The sequence below is a fragment of the Mugil cephalus genome, chromosome 3 (assembly GCF_022458985.1).
Source record: "Mugil cephalus isolate CIBA_MC_2020 chromosome 3, CIBA_Mcephalus_1.1, whole genome shotgun sequence".
NCBI classification, from domain to species: Eukaryota; Metazoa; Chordata; class Actinopteri; order Mugiliformes; family Mugilidae; genus Mugil; species Mugil cephalus.
Window position 1 is genome coordinate 31,773,247 of NC_061772.1, and position 20,754 is coordinate 31,794,000.

At 43.8% G+C, this 20,754-nt stretch overlaps 3 protein-coding genes across 10 annotated transcripts in view; 2 read left to right on the forward strand and 1 right to left on the reverse strand.

Moving 5' to 3' along the window:
- Nucleotides 1-2,346, forward strand: LOC125005389 (chymotrypsin A-like). Its single transcript, XM_047580722.1, has 7 exons — nucleotides 1-72; nucleotides 333-436; nucleotides 514-593; nucleotides 1,104-1,182; nucleotides 1,266-1,446; nucleotides 1,532-1,665; nucleotides 2,148-2,346. The coding sequence occupies exons 1-7, from the start codon at nucleotides 21-23 to the stop codon at nucleotides 2,307-2,309; spliced, it is 792 nt and encodes a 263-aa protein (XP_047436678.1). The 5' UTR covers nucleotides 1-20; the 3' UTR covers nucleotides 2,310-2,346.
- A 4,591-nt stretch (nucleotides 2,347-6,937) lies between these two features.
- LOC125005638 (agouti related neuropeptide) lies at nucleotides 6,938-9,151 on the reverse strand. Its single transcript, XM_047581110.1, has 4 exons — nucleotides 9,054-9,151; nucleotides 8,585-8,795; nucleotides 7,381-7,478; nucleotides 6,938-7,300 (listed from the first exon to the last, which is right to left on the reverse strand). The coding sequence occupies exons 2-4, from the start codon at nucleotides 8,721-8,723 to the stop codon at nucleotides 7,103-7,105; spliced, it is 435 nt and encodes a 144-aa protein (XP_047437066.1). The 5' UTR covers nucleotides 8,724-8,795; nucleotides 9,054-9,151; the 3' UTR covers nucleotides 6,938-7,102.
- A 3,154-nt stretch (nucleotides 9,152-12,305) lies between these two features.
- Nucleotides 12,306-20,754, forward strand: part of vps13c (vacuolar protein sorting 13 homolog C) — a 54,763-nt gene continuing 46,314 nt past the window's right edge. For 5 of the 8 annotated variants that reach the window (XM_047579950.1, XM_047579951.1, XM_047579952.1 and 2 more), the window contains exons 1-13: nucleotides 12,307-12,497; nucleotides 13,516-13,559; nucleotides 13,696-13,738; nucleotides 14,212-14,307; nucleotides 15,154-15,255; nucleotides 15,422-15,484; nucleotides 17,690-17,761; nucleotides 18,502-18,611; nucleotides 18,686-18,745; nucleotides 18,828-18,887; nucleotides 19,041-19,121; nucleotides 19,213-19,270; nucleotides 20,611-20,738. In XM_047579950.1, coding sequence (XP_047435906.1) covers nucleotides 12,398-12,497; nucleotides 13,516-13,559; nucleotides 13,696-13,738; nucleotides 14,212-14,307; nucleotides 15,154-15,255; nucleotides 15,422-15,484; nucleotides 17,690-17,761; nucleotides 18,502-18,611; nucleotides 18,686-18,745; nucleotides 18,828-18,887; nucleotides 19,041-19,121; nucleotides 19,213-19,270; nucleotides 20,611-20,738 — 1,017 coding nt within the window. In that variant the 5' untranslated portion in view covers nucleotides 12,307-12,397. Of the gene's footprint in view, nucleotides 12,498-13,515; nucleotides 13,560-13,695; nucleotides 13,739-14,211; nucleotides 14,308-15,153; nucleotides 15,256-15,421; nucleotides 15,485-17,689; nucleotides 17,762-18,501; nucleotides 18,612-18,685; nucleotides 18,746-18,827; nucleotides 18,888-19,040; nucleotides 19,122-19,212; nucleotides 19,271-20,610; nucleotides 20,739-20,754 lie in introns of all 8 variants that reach the window. The other 3 variants (XM_047579953.1, XM_047579957.1, XM_047579954.1) reach the window with 2 other exon arrangements.

A 20,754-nucleotide genomic window follows, 5' to 3' on the forward strand; every position in this document is an offset into this window, starting at 1 on the left:
AGAGCCACCATGATCGAGCCATGGCTTTCCTGTGGATTCTCTCCTGCCTCGCCTTCGCCGGCGCTGCCTATGGTAAGACTTAAAAATCATACCTCAGATCCTGGAGAGAAAATGTCCCAGCATGCATCACTCCATTGAAGCACTAATGAGGAAACACATAGACACACATTAGTACACATCAACACATCAGTTTGTTAAAAACTGAACTGAGTTCAGACACTGATCCATTGAAGTGAGAAACAGCAGCAGGAAAGTTCCACAGGACTTAAAGAAGAAACGGTACGACGCTTCTCAGCTTCTAGGGTTTAGTTCATGTTGTTGTTTGTCTCCAGGTTGCGGTACTCCCGCCATCTCTCCCGTCGTCACCGGTTACGCTCGAATCGTGAACGGTGAGGAGGCGGTGCCTCATTCCTGGCCGTGGCAGGCGTCCCTTCAGGTAAAAACTATCACACCTGTAGAGACAGGTGAGACAGGTGAGACACATCTTCACTGTTGTAATTGTTGTCGTTTCAGGATTATACCGGTTTCCACTTCTGCGGAGGCTCTCTCATCAACGAAAACTGGGTTGTGACAGCTGCTCACTGCAGTGTCGGGTAAACACAACTCTTGATTCTGAGATATTATAGATATTAACTCACCTGTGTCCACTATCGGAAAGCCATATCACCCACTAGTCAGAAGACATGTCCCTTCAGGTGTTTTATTATTTATTTATTAGATAGGGACAGTCCTCATTAATGAACATCTATCCAACAACAGACGTAAATGTGTTGGATTGTAGCAACAATGCTAATTAGCATATTCAGTCCTCAGACAGGTAACACAGAGACATGATGAGACATAGACCATGACAATATGTCCAGTCAGAGACATCACTGACAGGACATTGCTAAGGAGATAAAGACTGGTCTGACTCCAGTTTAGAAAGTTTGTAATGTTGGACACTCCCTCATGGAGAGGGGAGGACTGGTCCAGATCTGACTGGCCTCTACAGAAAGACCATTTAGTCCAGAGGCTGAGGTCTTCAGGTGTTCTTAGGTGTCTTCAAGGGGTTTCAGGTGTCTTCAGGTGACACTGATGCCTGTCTCTTCTTTTCTGGGCAGGTTATCTGACCGTGTGGTTCTTGGAGAACATGACCGTTCCTCCAACTCTGAAAGCATCCAGGTGCTGAAGGTTGGAAAGGTGAGAGACAGACACCAGCTTCTCCTCATGTCTCTTCTACTTCCTGTTTGTTGGCTAGTCATAATGATGTCACTTCCTCCCAGGTGATCACTCACCCCAAGTACAGCAGCTACACCATCAACAACGACATCCAGCTGATCAAGCTGGCCACCCCCGCCCAGTTGAACATCAGAGTGTCTCCAGTGTGTCTGGCTGCGACCGGAGACGACTTCCCCGGAGGCCTGAAGTGTGTGACCTCTGGCTGGGGCCTGACCCGCTACAACGGTAATATCTGCTCTGACCACGGGGGGGCGTTGTGGAGCGCAGTGTGTGGTGATGGAGAGTGATGTGTGATGTGTTTGTGTTGCAGCTGCTAACACCCCCGCCCTGCTGCAGCAGGCCGCTCTGCCCCTGCTCACCAACACCAGCTGCCGCAACTACTGGGGCACCAAGATCACCGACCTGATGATCTGCGCCGGAGCCTCCGGAGCCTCCTCCTGCATGGTGGGTGGAGTCAGACTGGGAGTGGGTGGGGTTTAACAGGTAGTGGATGGAGTCTAATGGGTAGTGGTGGGGTCTAATGGGTCATGGGCGGGATCGTATAGGTAGTGGGTGAAGACTAACAGGTAGTGGGTGAAGTCTAACAGGAAGTGGGTGGAGTCTAATAGGTAGTGGTGGGGTCTAATGGGTAGTGGGCGGGATCGTATAGGTAGTGGGTTGAGACTAACAGGAAGTGGGTGGAGTCTAATAGGTAGTGGTGGGGTCTAATGGGTCATGGGCGGGATCGTATAGGTAGTGGGTGAAGACTAACAGGTAGTGGGTGAAGTCTAAAAGGTAGTGGGTGGAGTCTAATAGGTAGTGGTGGGGTCTAATGGGTCATGGGCGGGATCGTATAGGTAGTGGGTGGAGACTAACAGGAAGTGGGTGAAGTCTAACAGGAATTGGGTGGAATCTATTATCCTCATGTCTGTGTTTGCTGTGTTCAGGGCGACTCTGGTGGTCCTCTGGTCTGCGAGAAGGGTGGAGCCTGGACTCTGGTTGGTATTGTGTCCTGGGGAAGTGGAACCTGCAGCACCAACATGCCTGGCGTCTACGCCCGTGTCACCGCTCTGCGCTCTTGGGTGGACCAGACCCTGGCTGCCAATTAAACCAAACCCCATCCTCAATAAAACTCAGAAACTATGATCCTGACTACTGGTGTCATTTACTGACAAGGTTTAACAGCAGTGCACCAATAAATATAAACTCACATCTCAAACTCCAAACTAAATACTCTCATATACTGGTATATTTACCACAGAGTCTCAGAAGACTTGGGCCAGACTTCAACCGGTTCATTTACTTCTATAGTCGACCAGTCACAGTCCAGACATCTGAGAGTTTACAGTCACTGGTTAAACAGCATCATGTTTTAGTGGCGTGGGTTCAAACTCAAGGAAAGATGATCCATCTATCCTTTCCTTCAAACCAGGGGGGACAAACTACTTTTAGTTCAGGTGCCACATTCAACCCAGCTTGATCTCAAGGGACCAGACCAGTGAGAAACCAGAATAACATAAAAAAAATATATACACAACAACTCAAGATATTTCTGTAACCCACATGGTTGTCAGACCCATTTATGTCATTTAAGAAAGTTTACCGTGCTCCACCACAAGGTGGCGCGCCATCATTGTATTCATGGTCACGACCACATAGCTTGTGCTAGTTCTGGGACTCATCCGACATGTGACTGATGATCCTGGGTATGAAACGTGATGTGAACCTCATGAATGAATGATTGATCCCCACATAATGTATTGATAAATCTCTTGCTTGTTAGAGAGAGAGACTTGTGTGTTGTTGAGAAAGAGAGAGCGGAGCATTGCTACATGCTAAGATGCTTAACCTCATTATTAGCTTGTTGATGTTAGCTCAGGTGATACTTTTGTAAAAACCAATCAGTTAGTAATGTTTCCTAAAAAAAATATTTAATGAGAGAGACAGAGATGGAATATGATGTCAGGTTGTAATAATATTGTTCTGATGTACTTAACTGTGTACATAATATGATTATTTCATTGAGGCCATTTAGATACTCATTTTGATTAAAAAATAATAGATTGATAGTTAATTTGCAGTTAAAAGTATAAATATTGGGTTAAAGAAACCTATTCAAAAAAATAAATAAATACTAGAGATAATTAAGTCTATTTAGTTTATATTCGTACTGTTTATGTGTACATTGCCATTTACACTGACTGAGTAGGATTAGTAGAAAGTCATTTGATCAATATGGATAATTGAAATGTATTTTCTGCATCATGCGTGTAGATTGTTTTTTGTTGTTGTTTGTTTTGTTTTTTTTCCTGGATCAGGGATTGATCGTTATTCTGAACCTTTTGACACTTTTGTTAAAATGTATTATTTTATTTTTAATTCATTGAAAGAGCTCCATTTTTTTTTTTTCTATTTCCATGCATTGTAAAATAATAATTGGTTGTGAGGCAATGAAAGATCACTGTTCAACTTCCAGTCAGAGGAAGTCCTTTCTGAACGTAGGGGAAAAGTGGTTTGCTTTCTTCCATTAAGGTTAAAGGGCCCAACATAAAACTTGGCAAGCCAGCCAGGAGATGGTTTACATACTTTGAATGTGAAGTTGAACAGTGATACATCTTATTGCTATTTCTGTGTACATTGGTATCACTTACCTTGCATAAGACTGTGGTAAGGGGAACATGGACATGGTTATATCTGAAAATGTTAAAGTGCCTAATTCACTGCTAGTAACTGGTGTAACTGGTAGTGATGCAGACGATGAAGTGTTTCATTACTTGGGAAAGTATGAAAAAATCAAGAGGGTGATTTAGGTTACCAGCAGTACAGCTAAATTCCAACACACAGCAATAGTGGAATATAGTTTGGGTGAAGCTAATTAAAGATTCCTTAACTGTTGATAGACCTACCAGTAATCCAAACATTGTCCATCATATTCAGCTGCTGTCTGAACTGTACAGAGCAGACAGAGGTTCCACCTTAACTCAGACTTACCTAAGTGAACTGAAGATTGTTGCTTAGCTAAGCGAAGCAGATTTCGAAAAGGTTTAGTTTAGGTAGGAAGGATTCAAGAATCAACCAAACCTGCAGCAGTGGATGAGAGAGAGATTTTAAATACTGTTGCCAAATGCACAAATAAGACATTCAGTGACTGTGACGATACCAGTATGAATGTTGTAAAAAGAGTGATTGAAGGGATTTCAAAACCATTAACAAACATCAGTCACTTATCATTTCACTGGCACATTTACAAATCTGGGAACAAACACCAATTCTCAAACCTGTATCATTATCTCAATTCTCTAAAATATTAGAAAAACTTTTCAATAACGCAAATTCATAGAAAAACACAAACTACTCACTGAAAGTCAATATGAATTCCGATCTAGCAGAACAACATCAATGGCACTAATTATCTGTGAAGGTTCTCAGTCATCCATGTCATGGTAATGCAAAAGGCGTTGAATAAAGGCAACTGGACTTGTAGAATTTCTTGAAGATGTTTCGCCACTCATCCGAGTAGCTTCATCAGTTCTGATAGAAAAATTCTGTGGGTAACACCCACCAGAAACTTGCTTGACCAGAAGCTGGGGTCACTATTTCCATAATGGCTGGTACTTACCTGTCCTTGAATGGGGGGAACTGTGTGTCTGGGCTACTTACCCTATGAATAGAGCTCTAATGAGGCTATTGTCAATGGGGGCCTGGAGGCTCAAAGTGTGAATGTTGTTGAAACTTCTTGGGGACAGAAGTCAAAACTGGATTGTAAATAGATGGTAAATTAAATCTCAGTCCACCTCCTCTGTTTAGAGACACAGACTAGACCCATAAGACAGGATGGAAAGGACAGGGAGGGGCAACACATCAAACAAACCAGCTCATATGGAGGAACCATCTGCTGAAGACCAGCCGGGTAGAACCAGAGAAGATAGAGAGAGAAGAACAGGAGAAACTAGATAAACTAACTTCTGTCATAGATACAAACATCAAGCTGAAGGAAACATGTAGGATCTAGTAATATAACACATAGCTGATGATCTGTGACAGTTTGTGAGTATAACAGGAATCATGGGCAGGTTGGTGAATAGTTCATCTAGGTAGGAGTGGACACCTGGAGGAGGACATGAAGACTGGGACAGATGCAGTTTATGGAGCTCCACAGGTCTGATACACAGACTCCAGACCATGAAGACTGGGCTGGTTGATGAGGCCACGGCAGCAGATGTAGCTTAGAACTCCACAGGTCAGATATTCAGCCTCCAGACCAGAGACCCTCACAAGAAGATGGAGGGGAGAGAGGGAGACACAGTGGTTAGTAAATTATAAGAGATAGAAAATAAAATGATAAGATATTAGAGGACAGGAGCCAGAGAAGAAAGAGGAGAGGACATGTCCTCAGTGCAGGTAAGTACCAGCCATTACGGAAAAAGTTTCTGGTGGGTGTTACCGACAGAGTTTTTTCCTATTTAAACCTCAATTTCCCACTAGTCTATAACAATTGACAAAGCTACTCGCATGAGTGGAGAAACATTCTACAAGTCCAGTTGCATTTATTCAATGCCTTTTGGAACGGCAGTAATTGATTCAGTTGAAGAAATCACAAACTTAATAGACAAAAAAGAGTATACAGTGGGGGTATTCATAGACCTAAAAAAAGCATTTGACACAATAAACCATGATATGTTATTAGAGAAATTAGAGTGGTGTGGCATCAGAAGAAAATCTTTGAAATGGAAACAGGAAGCTAACATGCAACTACAAATTCAGCTGGAGGGGGCTAGTGAATGAAATGAAATTCTTAGGGGTGATAACAGAGGACAAAGTCAGTTGGAAATCTCAAATGTTTACAAACCAAAATCTCAAGATGCATCGCAGTATTAAATAAAGCAATGGCTTGCTTTCTTCCATTAAGGTTAAAGGCGCTACATTTCACTTTGTTTTAGTGCAAAGAACAACATTATGAAAGTGTTTCCATTTAATGAACTAAACTATTACAAAACATAGAATGAACAACTGGACGTTTCCAAAGAGAAGGAACCTGTTTAGTCCTAGGTCTCAGTGTTGTGTTATGTCCATAACTCTCACTAAAGCTGTGTGAAACTTTGGAATAACAGATAGAATTTTGGAAAAATTGTAGTTAATATCTTGATTATAATTTTTGTGCTTTGCTAATTGACCCACCATGGGCCAGATTAGAGCCTCCGGAAAGCTTCAGGGTTCAGACGTGTTGAGAACTTGAGTAATGCAACAATGTCTATTGTCATATGGACGGATCTCACACTGAAAAGATGGCTGACACTCCTCATCTCGAAAATACCAGATATTTTATGAAGGTCAGAACCGAACACTTTGAAAAGATCTGGCGACTACTACTCTACTCTACTACTCTTCTTCCTGGAGGTTGTGTTTTAAATAGACAACAGACAAACAACCGATTAGACTCTCTGGGGGCTGCTTTTGCCCCAAATGCCCCATATGTTTGACACCTGCGCTCTAAAAAGTTAAGTCTGTTCCACCTCAGAGTTTGGAAATTTGCACTCAGACGGACGCTAAGCTAAGTATTGTCATGGCAACTTTCACTCATCATGATGTCACTTCCTGCTTGTATTGCGTCCAGTGACTTGAGTAGACATCATCTTACATATTAATTAATTAGTTGTCACTGTTGAATGAACTTCATGAATAACTGACTCTGAAGCATCTGATCATTTATTTTCCTCATTTACACAAAGATCACAACAATACAACATGTTACACAAAGTTTCCTGTGGTTGGCGCTCATGGTCATGATGTCTCCAGGTGTGTCTCTAGTTTTGACTCTAGTTGTGACTCTAGTCTCCAGATGTGTCTCCAGTTGTGTCTCTAGTCTCCAAGTGTGTCCCCAGGTGCGTGCCTAGGTGCGTCCTTAGGTGCGCCTGGTAGGACATGCATGGCCGACTCGGCGGCAGTAGCAGATGGCGTTGAAGAAGCGGCAGTAGCAAGTGTCACAGGGCTCACAGCAGGGCAGCGGGTAGCCCAGACAGGACTGCTGGTGAGGGATGCAACGACGAGGCATCGAACGCATCGAACGACCCTGGAGCTGCAATGCTGCCGCTGAAGAGTCCTGATACAAAAAGAAGAAACAAGAGGAGGTGAATTCTGAGAAGTTAACGAGGAGCTGGAGGAGAAAGAACCAAACCTCACCTCATCATAGGAGCCTGGCTCCATCAGGAAGTGGTCCTCTACTGAGTCCATAGGCAGGAGGGACGATTCATGCACGGGGTCAGGGGCGTGGCTTCTCTCTGCAGAACCAAACAGACTTTCAGGACTGAGAAACAGAGAGAGACTTCAAAATCACAAAATCATTCTTTACACAGTTGCTCTATTTGCAAAAGGCACTCTGTGGTTGAAAAAGTATAAAAAGTCTTTATTTATGCATGACAAAAAGCTGGTTAAAAGCACATGGGCCTTCGCATTGCGGCCGCAACGTTTAGGCCCATGCTTTTTGCCATGTTTAAATAAAGGTTTTCATACTTTTTCAACCACAGAGTGCTCTTTGCAATCTGTTCTTTTTGATACCTTCAGGATTTTCAGGGGAGTTTTGAGGCATTTGGGGCCTTTCAGGACTTTTCAGGGTCTGGTCATTGAGTGTATTTAAGTAGTCAGCTGACCTCATTCTTTGGGCACAGTGCCCAGGCTGGTACTGTAGGCACTTGGCATGAGGGGCATCCCTTCATCAACCCCTCCTCCCCTGATGCCCCATCACTCTGGGTCAGGCTGGACTTCTCAGACCTCATGCCCTCCCCCCATGTCTCCAGAGTCTTTGTGCTGCTCCCTGTCAGATTGGAGCCTTTTTTCCCGGTTGTCCTCCCTGATCAGTGGTTTTCTGTTCAGTCCCTTGAGTTCCCTTCACATTGTCCATGGTGTGAAATGCTCTTCCTTCCACTATTAAACACAGCCCTGAGTTCTACTGCTGCTTTTCCTCCAAACGTTTCTCCATCAATCAGGATTTATTTCTTCCTGGTAGACCATGGTTCTCCACTGTCCTTCCAGTCTGGAATAAAGGTCTTAAGCCAGTTTCAGTAGTTTCTGCTTTAGTCTCCTCTTTGCTTCAGTTGGTCTTAAGTAACTTGTTGAATATCAGCTGAAAGATAATCGTGCATGCAGTAATTATCCAATAGGAGTCTCTGAACTATTAACTCAGTTAAATCGAGGTGGAGACTTTTTTGTAAACATAATCTACATATATAAGTCAAAATAATAAAAACTAATCATCTTCAGTTCACAGACACCAACAGAATGAATAAGTGAGTGAATGAATGAACCATCCAGCTCCGTTTGTGAACCTTACGACAACAGCCATAAGGTAAATGCTGAATCTTTGAATCTTTGTACAGGTGTTACTGACCTGCGTCCGCCAGGTATGAGGGTTCGTTGTGGCGGCCAGGGACAAGACCTTCGTCCAGTTGAATGTTTCCATGAACCAGACCGGAGGAGAGCTGCAGCAGACTGAAGGACCAACAACACAGCAGCACGAAAGCAAACATCCTGCAGCCGTCACACAGAACACCACGAAGAAGAATCTGCACCACAACTCCCACAATCCTCAGGTTCAGCCTCTGAACAAACACAGCTTCAGTTAATGTTGCCACAGACATGAAAGAGAACAACAAAAATCAATCGGTTCATTAAAACTCCAGAGAAATCATCTACAGTCTTTGACGTCTCATCAAAAACAACAATAGCTTTCAGGAATAATTTTAGATTTCGTAAAATATTAAAACCATATTTAAGTTGCTTTTCTTCAGACCGTAATAAATTAAATAACTTTAGCAACTCTCTGTGAGCAGCGTCTGACAGAAGAAGAAGAGACTCACCTGTTGCTGTGACTCTGATGTCTTGTTCTGAGGGGACGGAGGACGATTTAAAGACCCTGGACAGGAAGTGGGTCACATGACCAACTGCTTTGCATCATCATCATCATCCCTGTGACCTTGTAGAGGAACATCCGACGGAGCATCTGGTGCTAATTGACCTGTCGTCATGAGAGACTTTGGTTCTAAAGCCAAGGTCTGGTCCCTGTGTACAACTTCATAACAGTTTATAACCTGGTCCATCCATGCAATTCAGTGCCTTTTGTATATATGCCAATACTTTTTATTCTATTTTATTTTATTCTTTATTTTTTATACCACATGTTTCAAACATATGGCTCATGGGCCAAAACCAGCCCACCAGAAATTCTAATGTGGTCCACAAGTGTGTAAATTGCGTAGAGGACTGAAATTTAACAATGAAAATAACTCCTGTCTCTAATTTATCCACTGGTTTATTAAGAGAAGTGAACAGAACACAACACTGGGACCAGGACCAGGACTAGACAGATTACACTGATTATTATTAACTTCATTTTTTAAAGGAGAATATATTAAATGTAACCATTCTAATTCCTTAGTTCTTCTTTGCACTAAGACAAATGTCTGGAGTTCTTGTTACTTAGAGGTTTTTATTCTGTTGTGTTGCTGGTCCGGTCCCTTGAGATCAAGTTTATACTCTTCACTCTTTACTCCTGGTATTTTTTGGACTTTTTGTTGCTGTTGTAAACCTCAATTTCCCCATCACATCTAATTACAATTTACTTTTGTTGATGAACCAAAATCACAGAGTGTGGATTTTATTTCATCACATTCAGCAAGTGAATGTCTCGGGTTTCCTCTCTTTGGCTAAATTATCCTAGAAGTCCCTCCTGATGGTTCTGGTCTCCTCAGACCCTGCAATAAACCACCTCCTTCAGATCTACTCCACGTCTCCAGAGCAGTTTTCAACCTTTCTGGAATATTTTTTTAGTTTTTTTTTTTTTTAGTTTTTATTTCGTAAGCTTCTCCCTGCGTCTTTCTTGTCCTGCTTCACTTCCTGTGTTTTCCTCCTCATTGGTTGATTGGTTTCTCTTCATTAGTTTCACTTGTGCTTCATTAACCAATCAGTGCTTCTCTAGTCCTGTCTTTGTTCTTTGTCAGGTCGTCTGCTGAGTTTACTCCATTCAGTGGGTTTTTTGTAATATTTTTGGTGGATACCTGCCATCTTGTTTGTATTTCTCTAAGTTCTAAGTTAATTTGTGAGGACATGGCCCTCGTGGGTGGTTTAACTCCCGACCTGCTGCAGTCTCCAGTCCAGGTCCACGGACATTTACCTCCCCATAGACGCCTGCCTCCAGGTCAATCCGCATTCGGACTAACACCGCGGTTTAGGTCCGGTGAAGCCTCCCAGATTCCTCCCCCCATGCTGTTCCTTTTCCAGATCCAGAGGATGATTACGGCTCTGCTTCTGGCTCTGGCTCTGATGCTTTAGAACCATTATGTCCATCTGGGATTTTTGTTTCTTGGGATTTTCCTCCCTTTGTGTTTTGTGTTTGGATCCTACCTCACCATCCGGCACCAGAACATGACGATATTTGGTGAATTTAGTTTCATGAAGGAACCGATGATGTCTCTGATGAGGATGAGATGTCGCTGATGCTCCTGATGTCTTTGATGTTCCTGATGTCTTTGGATGGACTGATGTCTTTGATGTCCCTGATGTCCCTGGAGGATGAGATGTGTCCTCTGTGATGATTGGTGAGTTTATTTATATAAAACAAGAGTCAGATTAAATGTTGATGTCCATCAGGGCATTGATGTCCAGCCTGGTCCAATCAGCTGATCACGAGCTGTGGACTGTCCATTAGGGATCAGGACGCTAAATAAGGACGAGAACATTAGATTAGCTGCTTCCTCAACCTTCCTCCTATTACCACCAATATAAGGCCTGGTCTGACTCCGCCCCCTCCTCATCCTCACGCTGATGATGTAAACAGTGAATGGTCGACCTGTTGGTTTTAAAAGGACTTTACGGACGTCAATGCAGCACTCAGCTCAAAGTAGCTGAGGCGACGCTGCAGGTAACGCACCTTAACCACGGACCCAGAGCCCACTGATTACAGCCCATCAACAGGAAATCACCTTAATCAATGTTTATATGCTCCAGGCTCAGCTGTTACCGTGGAAACTGCCTCCGTTAACAGGTGTGCTGCAGGTGGTCAGAGTGGACCTGGAGACCCCGGTCAACGTTGACCTGACGACTTATTAATACACTTTGTCACTCGGAGGGAAAACTATGTGCTCCCACTCCAAAAGGATGCCTGACATCACTTCTATCTAATTAAAGGAAACACCAAATCAACACCAGTTACATTTAAACCTTCCCTTTTATGTAACACAATAACAAAATGCAGTCACACATTATGCAGATTTTTATATCATTTATTTTTCACAGTGTGGCTCTTACACCCACAAACAGCAACAGTGTTGGGTCGTTCACGAATGATTCGTTCGAAAGAACGAATCTTTGGAGCGAACGAATGTATCGAATCACTTAATGAACTGATTCGTTCTTTTCTCAGTTCAGTTGAACAGAGCTCAGCCGCGAGCGCGTGGCCCGCGCGTGCATTCTCTGACTCGTGACTCTTCGTGAAACTTCGGCCAATGACGCAGGTAGCGCGCAGACAGCGCAGGGGGACGGTGCGTGTATAATGTGTGTGTGTGGTGTGAAAGGGGTGGAGGTGGCAGCTCATTAGAATCGCTCCAAATCTTTCCTCTGTTTGACATTTGTGTTTTTTGTTTAGAAATTTATTTTAGAAATTTATTTTAGATATTTGTTTTTATATTTTATAAATTTTATAAAAAGATGTATTTTCTTTTTTTAATTGCATATTTAAGCCTATTTAAGTTTATGCTGTCCTCATATTTTGAATGCAGGTTCCATATATTTAATATATATATTTATATATTTTTATGGCATTTTCTTGTAATTGATATATTTGTTTTTTGCACTAACCCAACACGAAGACAGTGATCACGTGACATCCTTTAAACAGGAAGTAGAAGCAGCTCACGTGGAGGAAACATCTGCTAAAAAACCACAAACTCAGTAGAATATGAACATAATATTCCTACACACGGCAAACTGCGTGTTATGGTGGATTCAGGGACACACACTTAACAGTTGTATGAAGCAGACATCCTCCTCCTCCTCCTCCTCCTCCTCATCATCATCATCATCATCATCATCATCATCCTCCTCCTCCTCCTCCTCCTGAACCTAAACGTGACGTCATCAACCAGGGCGGAAGCCAGGTGAAATCTGACGGTGACCCGATACTGGGTCCCGACCCGGACCCTTAGTCATGGTGTTCGAGTCGCTGGTCAGCGACCTGCTCAACAGGTTCATTGGAGACTACGTGGAGAACCTCGACAAGTCTCAGCTGAAGATCGGAATCTGGGGAGGTGAGCTCCGGAGCTAACTGGCAGCTACCTACAACCAGACTCCATTCGTAAATAGCACACTTTTAATGAGCGCCTGTCGCTACTGAGAGAATACGTTCTACAACATGTGGGGTTATTTAATCCAGTGCAACAGGCCCTACTCCGGACGTCGGCCTTAATCAGAAACATTAGTTCAGTCAGACTCTGGGTTTATGTTTATGTGCTCCAACACATCTCCGCCGAACCATGGGCAGACGTCAGCGGAAGCGACGGTGTTATTGTTGCTCTGAACTCGATGTTTTGTTGATTCTGGGTTCTGTCAGCTGATCCAACCTGAGCCGAATCAAAGACAATTTCCCAGGGACCAGAACCGATACACACAGTCCCGGGTTCGACCGTCCGGGTCCGAGCCGACACTCGTTAATCTTAAATTAGAAGAAGTTTGAACGGGGTTCGGCGGGGCATCAGCAGGAACAGGACACACACACACACACACACACACACACACACACACACACACACACTGATTCATGTGACTTGGCGTTCATTCACTAAATTCAGTTTAACTGCAGCTTATCAGATGAACACAGTCCACAGTTAAACCGTCACCTCCTCCTCCTCCTCCTCCTCCTCCTCCTCACTTCAAGACCTTCATTCTTTATGTTGATGTGTGTGTGCATGTTTGTGAGTGTGTTTGTGTGTGTGAGAGAGATCAATGAGTGTAATGATGAACTTGATCAGGACTGAATGTGTGAACTGATACAAACAGGTGTGACAACAGACTAGAATGCAACCTGACAGCCTGACACGTGCAACACAACACACACAACACACACATGTAACGTCCTGTAGAAGAATGCAACCTGACGGGTCGACAAAACATGTCACAGGACACACACACACACACACACACACACACACACACACACACACACACGTGTTAGTGATTAGACTTTAGTGCAGGGAGGTTATCAGGCCTCGGTAAAGTTCTGGTCCTGTTTCTTGTTCTACTGACTGGTTGTTGTTGTTGTTTTTGCAGGAAATGTTGTCCTGGAGAATCTGAAGGTGAAAGAAAACGCTCTGGTGAGTCCTGTCCCATCCTGTCCTCATCTCCTCCTCGTCACAGATCTGTGAAATCACGCAGCCACAAACACTCAAACCACTTCCTGCTTGTCCCGAGTGAGACATCAGTGATGCTGATTGTGTGTTTATGTTTCAGAGCGAGTTCGATGTTCCTTTCAAAGTAAAGGCTGGACAGATCGGTGAGTACTGACCCCTGACCTCTGACCTTCCACATCCACTTTCTCTCCAGCTGCTGATAATCACTTTAACTTTTTAAGAACGGATGCAGAGTGAATCATCATCTCTAGTTTTAAGGTTATGAACCAGTGCAATGCGTTCATGTGTTCATGACACCAGTAAAGGTTCATCAGTTTCTTCATGATTATTAATCTGAATCATAACTAAAGCTGTGAGTGTGTGTGGAGGCTTAAAAGATTAATATTAACTGTAGAAATAAAACACTTTCAGTTTATTTACTTATTCATCCTGTACCAATAAAGGGTCAGGACATAAAACTGGGAAACCGTGACTGAACTCTGTGGTCTCAACATTAATATTGTGGTGGTTTATGTTCCTACAGTTTATTCCCAGTTTCTAGTTATTGTAGTTTATATTTCTAGGCCAGTGATCCGTCTCTAACCCTTCAGACGTCCTGTTTGTGTTTGTGTTGCAGAGAAGCTGACGTTGAAGATTCCCTGGAAGAACCTGTACAATGAGGCGGTGGTGGCCACGTTGGAAGGTCTCTACCTGCTGGTTGTTCCTGGAGCCAGTAAGTCACCGTTTAAAGGGAATGGACCAACAGTTTGTAACACATATAACAAATGTTAGCATGTAAGGACACAATTCTACGACTGTTGCATGTTTTTATGCACGGGTGCCGCCATCTTGCTGTACTATAGACCCCTTCATAGTCTGTGAACAGTTTGATGTAGTTTGAGGGGCGGGGCTTAGCTGCAGACAAAACATCTCAAACACTAGAGCCTGTAAACATGTTTCACTCCACTGTTTCAGCAAGAATGGATGAGGAAACGCACATTTTAGAGAACATACTAATACACTCACTCCACGACACCATGAGTGATATTTTAAAAAGTTGACTCTGACTGATGGGACAAATTTTCCCAGAGTCTCACACTCTCACTCTGAAACATACAACTACTGTGAGTTAGCTGGCGATCAGCATTAACATTAACATGTAATAAGAATCCACCAAAGAAGGATTCATTTAACATAATTTCAGTCACAGTTTAGTTTTACCCAACGTTATCCAGGCTGAAACTGATGAGAATAGAGCTTCAGATGAAACTGATCCATGAGAATAGAACAACCTGATAATAATGATCTGGATGGTTCTAAAACACAAGATGGTGGTTTAGATGCTTTAAAAAGTGAAGTGAGGAGGATGATAGGACTAGATCCACCGAGAAGAAAACTGGTCTGGTCTGGTCCTCCTCCTCCTTCTTTTTCTTCTTCTTCTTCTCCTTCTTCTTCATCTCCTTCTTCTTCTCCTCCTTCTTCTCCTTCTTCTTCTCCTCCTTCTTCATCTCCAGTGACATTTAAGTGTCAGTGTTTTCTTCCAGAGTTCAGAGACTCAAACATCTGATCTGTTCCTCAGCGATTAAATATGATGCAGCCAAAGAGGAGCGTTACCAGCAGGAGGCCAAGGCCAGAGAGCTGCAGCGCATCGACGACGCTCTGATGATGGCGGCACGGAGAGGTGAGACCCATGACCTCCGATGACCCCCTGATCCCAAGACCCCATGACCTCTGACCCCATGACCTCTAATCCTCACTGACCTCTGCTGGGTGTGCTAACAGGCTAACACGCCAACGTGCTAAAATGCTAATGTATATCTGTTTCTTCATGCTGCGTTTGCTGTCAGCGTCTCAGACAGGAGATCTGCTGTTCAGCCTGGAGCAGGTTGTTTACAAGGAACCGCACAATGGTAACACACACTGCAACACACAGGGTAACACACACTGTAACACACAGGGTAACACACACTGTAACACACAGGGCAACACACAGGGTAACACACACTGTAACACACAGTGTAACCTACACATTATAACACAGTGTAACACACACTGCAACACACAGGGTAACACACACTGCAACACACGGGGTAACACGCACTGCAACACACAGGGTTACACACACTGCAACACACAGGGTAACACACACTGTAACACACAGGGTTACACACTGGGTAACACACATTATAACACACTGCAGCACACAGTGTAACCTACACATTATAACACACTGTAACACACACTGCAGCACACAGGGTAACACACACTGTAACACACAGGGTAACACACACTGCAACACACACTGCAGCACACAGAGTAACCTACACATTATAACACACTGTAACACACACTGCAGCACACAATGTAACACACACATTATAACACACTGTAACACACACTGCAACACACAGGGTAACACGCACTGTAACACACACTGTAACACACAGGGTAACACACACTCTAACACACTGGGTAACACACACTCTAACACACAGGGTAACACACACTGCAACACACAGGGTAACACACACTCTAACACACAGGGTAACACACACTGTAACACACAGTGTAACCTACACATTATAACACACTGTAACACACACTGCAGCACACAGGGTAACACACACTGTAACACACAGGGTAACACACACTGCAACACACACTGTAGCACACAGGGTAACACACACTGTAACTCACACTGTAACACACAGTGTAACCTACACATTATAACACACACTGCAGCACACAGGGTAACCTACACATTATAACACACTGTAACACACACTGCAGCACACAGTGTAACCTACACATTATAACACACTGTAATACATAATGTAACGCACACTGTAACGCACACTGTAACACACAGTGTAACCTACACATTATAACACACTGTAACACACAGGGTAACACACACTGCAGCACACAGGGTAACCTACACATTATAACACACTGTAACACACACTGCAGCACACAGTGTAACCTACACATTATAACACACTGTAACACACACTGTAACACACACTGCAGCACACAGTGTAACCTACACATTATAACACACTGTAACACACACTGCAGCACACAGGGTAACCTACACATTATAACACACTGTGACACACACTGCAGCACACAGTGTAACCTACACATTATAACACACACTGCAACACACACTGCAACACACACTGTAACACACAGTGTAACACACACTGTAACTCACACTGCAGCACACAGTGTGTAGGATCCTGTGTGGGTGCTGGGACTCATCGTCCCTGATGCTTCCTCAGATCCTCCAGTGGTTGTGGTCTCACTACATCAGACAACCGGCCCGATCAGGACTTTAACGCTCTGAGGTGGACTTGATGTTTCCCCTCTTCACAGCTGCTGAATCTAAGGGGGTTGCAGGTCTTTCACAAGAGGGTCACCAACACCTTGACAGGTTCCTTCCAGCCTTTCCTGGTACATTGGCCTCTTCCATGCGTCCTCCCAGGGGGCTGTAAGTTCCAATAGGATGTCAGATGTCAGTACCACATCTGGTCTCAGGGACAGCGGTGTTACATAGTCCAGGAACTGGAGCAGCTTGCCCGGGTCAACCCATAGATCCAGTCTTAGGGGAAGAGGTGATGGTGTTGGCCGTGAACGTGGCTTCTCTCCAGCCCTTACCCAGGCATTGTCCTCTGTCTGTGGATGTGTCTGTTGCCTTCTGCGTCTCCTTTTGCCGTTGCATTGATGATTCTGGACATGTCCTCATCAATCTGCTGCCACAGTGTTGTGTGCTGTTTAGCTTGAGACCATTTGATCCCATTGTTCTGGGCTCTTCTCTGACTGGAGGGTCTGGGCTCTGTGGGTTTCTGGGTTCATCTGCAGCTTGCTTGAATTCTCCCTCACAGCATCAGTGATGATTATGTGTCTCAGCACAACACACAATACACACTCTAACACCCAGTACACATTGTAACACACAATACACACTCCTCAGCTAGCCTGTATAACCCCAAATACTGTAACGTGCTAGCTGTGTGCTGCTACTTGGTGTTTTGTCTCTAAGTGGTCTGGGTTAACCCTGTTCCTTGGTGTTCTGTCTCTAACTGCTTTCTCTCTCTTTAACGCTGCTAAAGTTGCAAAGGGAAGTAAAAAACATAAAAAGACCAAAAAGGCCTTGAAGAAACTAAAACGACACGACAAGACAGGTGAGTTCACACTGGACAGGATCCAGGTCCAGGTGTGTTTGTCCATGTCCAGGGGTGTCTGTCCAGGTCCAGGTTAGGGATGGGTCCTGATACTGGGTATCATAATGCTAACAGTGCTGATGCTAACGGTAGTAACCAGACTGATTTGGTGTCAGTGAGTTTTTAATTAGCTTAGCTTCCTTAGCTCTAGTGCTGTGCCGACGCTACACGTGACGTCACCTCAGTTTTTCTCCTGCATGGATGGAAGTGAAGCTTCAGCATGTCTCAGAACAAACGTTTGTCTAAAGATTGTCTGGACTTCACCTCTAAAGATGCAACAAGGAGGAAACACCTGGAATTAGATGCAACATCTGACCACACATAGCATTAGCATTAGCATTAGCATTTTATTAAAAGACCAGAAATGTAGCGTCTCTGATGAGACAGACGCCACAACACTGGTTCATTATTATTATTATATTGGTGCATTTAGTTCGTATTTATATTATTTAAATTAATATTCTGTTCAACTGACACATCACTAAATGGGTTAAAAATAAAAAGGCTCAGTTTTTGGATGAAGTTTCTATGTTTTCATTCTATAAGCGCCAGCATCAGATAAAACCTGAACCAGACCCAGACCTAGTCCAGGTGTGTCCAGGTGCAGGTGTGTCCTGATCCGGGTGTGTCCATGTCCGGGTGTGTCCATGTCCGGGTGTGTCAGGACTCATGTTTCCTGATAGTCTCTGATCTGGTTTCAGATAAACCTGCGGAGGAGAAGAAGGACACTTTTGTGGAGAAACTGGCGACTCAGGTGATCAAGAACCTGCAGATGAAGATCAGCAACATCCACCTGAGATACGAGGACGAGGTGAGTCTTGGAGGGAGGACAGGTGGGAGGATGTCCCTGCAGACCAGTTTCAGCTGATGTGTGGTGTGTTTCAGGTGTCAGACCCACAGGGCCCCCTGTCTATGGGAGTAACACTGTCAGAGCTCAGCCTCCAGGTGAGACAGGTGGACAGGTAAGAGACACAGAGGTGTCCAGGTGTCTGTCCAGGTGTTGTTGACGTGTCCGTTTTATTTCCAGACCACAGATGAGAACTGGAAGTCATGTATCCTCAACGAAGCTGCAAAGATCATCTATAAGGTGCATTACTGTGTGTTACTGTAGGGTGTCTGTGTTAATGTGTGTGTCACTGTGTGTGTTTTGTATTTGTGTGTTAAGGTGTTGTGTATTGTTGTGTGTTGATGTGTGTTGTGTATTCATGTGCTGATGTGTATGTGTTGTGTGCCTGTGCAGCTCGGCCGCCTGGACTCTCTCTGCGTTTACTGCAACGTCAACAGTTCGATCTTCTACAAAGAGTCATGGGAGAACGTTGTTGTGAGTCAGTTCAGTCGTCATGGAGACGGAGGCTTCCTGTAATGGCTCTATATTTGTTTATATCAGGTGTCCTCCTCCTCTTGTCTTCCAGGACCAGTTGAGGCGTGGGATCAGCAGTAAGGACCAGGAGCTTCCTCACTACCAGTACAGTGAGTTCAAACTTGTTACCTGTGTTCACTTTAACATCAGCTGAGAACAGGACTAAACTACAGTAACAGGACTAAACTACAGTATCAGGACTAAACTATAGTCGTAGGACTAAACTACAGTAACCGGAATAGTAACCGGACTAAACTACAGTAACAGGACTAAACTACAGTAACGGGACAAAACTACAGTATCAGGACTAAACTATAGTCGTAGGACTAAACTACAGTAACCGGAATAGTAACCGGACTAAACTACAGTATCGGGACTAAACTACAATCGTAGGACTAAACTACAGTATCGGGACTAAACTATCTGCTGCTGAAGACTGAACCTGAAACTTGACCAGTTGGTGTTTTATTTCCAGTTGGACCAACATGTGGTTTCCTACTTTCCTAATAAAAATGGACGTACACTCAAAACCAGAAAACGCTGCTCGACCAAAGATCCTGATGTATGAAGAATCTTGTGAACACATGAATCTAAACCCTTTCTCCTTGTGTCCCAATCAACGTGGAACTGAGCCACATGTTGGAGTACCCCACCCCCCCATTTCTTCTTCTTCTTGTTTAATACAGCTGTTAAGGGCATTGCCACCACCATCTGGACTGGAGTGTGAATTTACATTAAATTCTATTGATAAACCTTTGCATAAACCTAAAAACAGCCATGTAAACCACACCCCCATTTAAATACGCAAATCATTTTAAATTGGAGATGCTACTCACTGAAGTGGAGGTTGTCAGTGTTTAAATCAGCCACACCTACACAGATTTACACAGGGTTGATTTAATGATTTCCTCCCTGGTCTTAACGAGTGAATAGTTCAACTACGTCTCCAATTTGCTCCCAAACATCTGTTCAAACTTTGATTTATAGCACATCCTTAATAATTATTGTTATTGGCGCTAAATAAATAAAATTTAATTGAAGTAAATAGATGTGTCTGATGCTGTCAATGATGTGAGGTCAGAAAAGTGCGCACACCAAGTCCGATGTCAAGGTGTCCATGAAGCGGAGGAAGACTGTCTACCCCCAAATGACACAGTAGAATAGAATAGAATAGAATAGAATAGAATAGAATAGAATAGAATAGAATGCCCTTTATTGTCATAATACAGTGTACAATGAGATTGTAGAGCTTCTCCATTTCAGTACAAAAAGTGTTGCCAATACAGTATTATGACAGCATCACCTCTAGGTGTCGCCAAAGGATCAACATCTGTAGATACGAGCGTCCACAGCTGATGACGCCCCTGGTCTGAATTGATGTTGATCTCATTGCAGCTGGTTGTTTTCTGAGATGAGAGGTTCAGACTTAAAACTCTGTTTCTCTCTGCAGTTTTCAAGCCAATCTTTGCTTCTGCTAAAATCTGCATCAACCCAAATGCTGAGGTGGAGTTGCAGACTCCGAAGATGGACCTTCACCTGGAAGTTCAGAACATTGCTATTGAGATGACCCGACCTCAGGTAAGACATGAGGGAT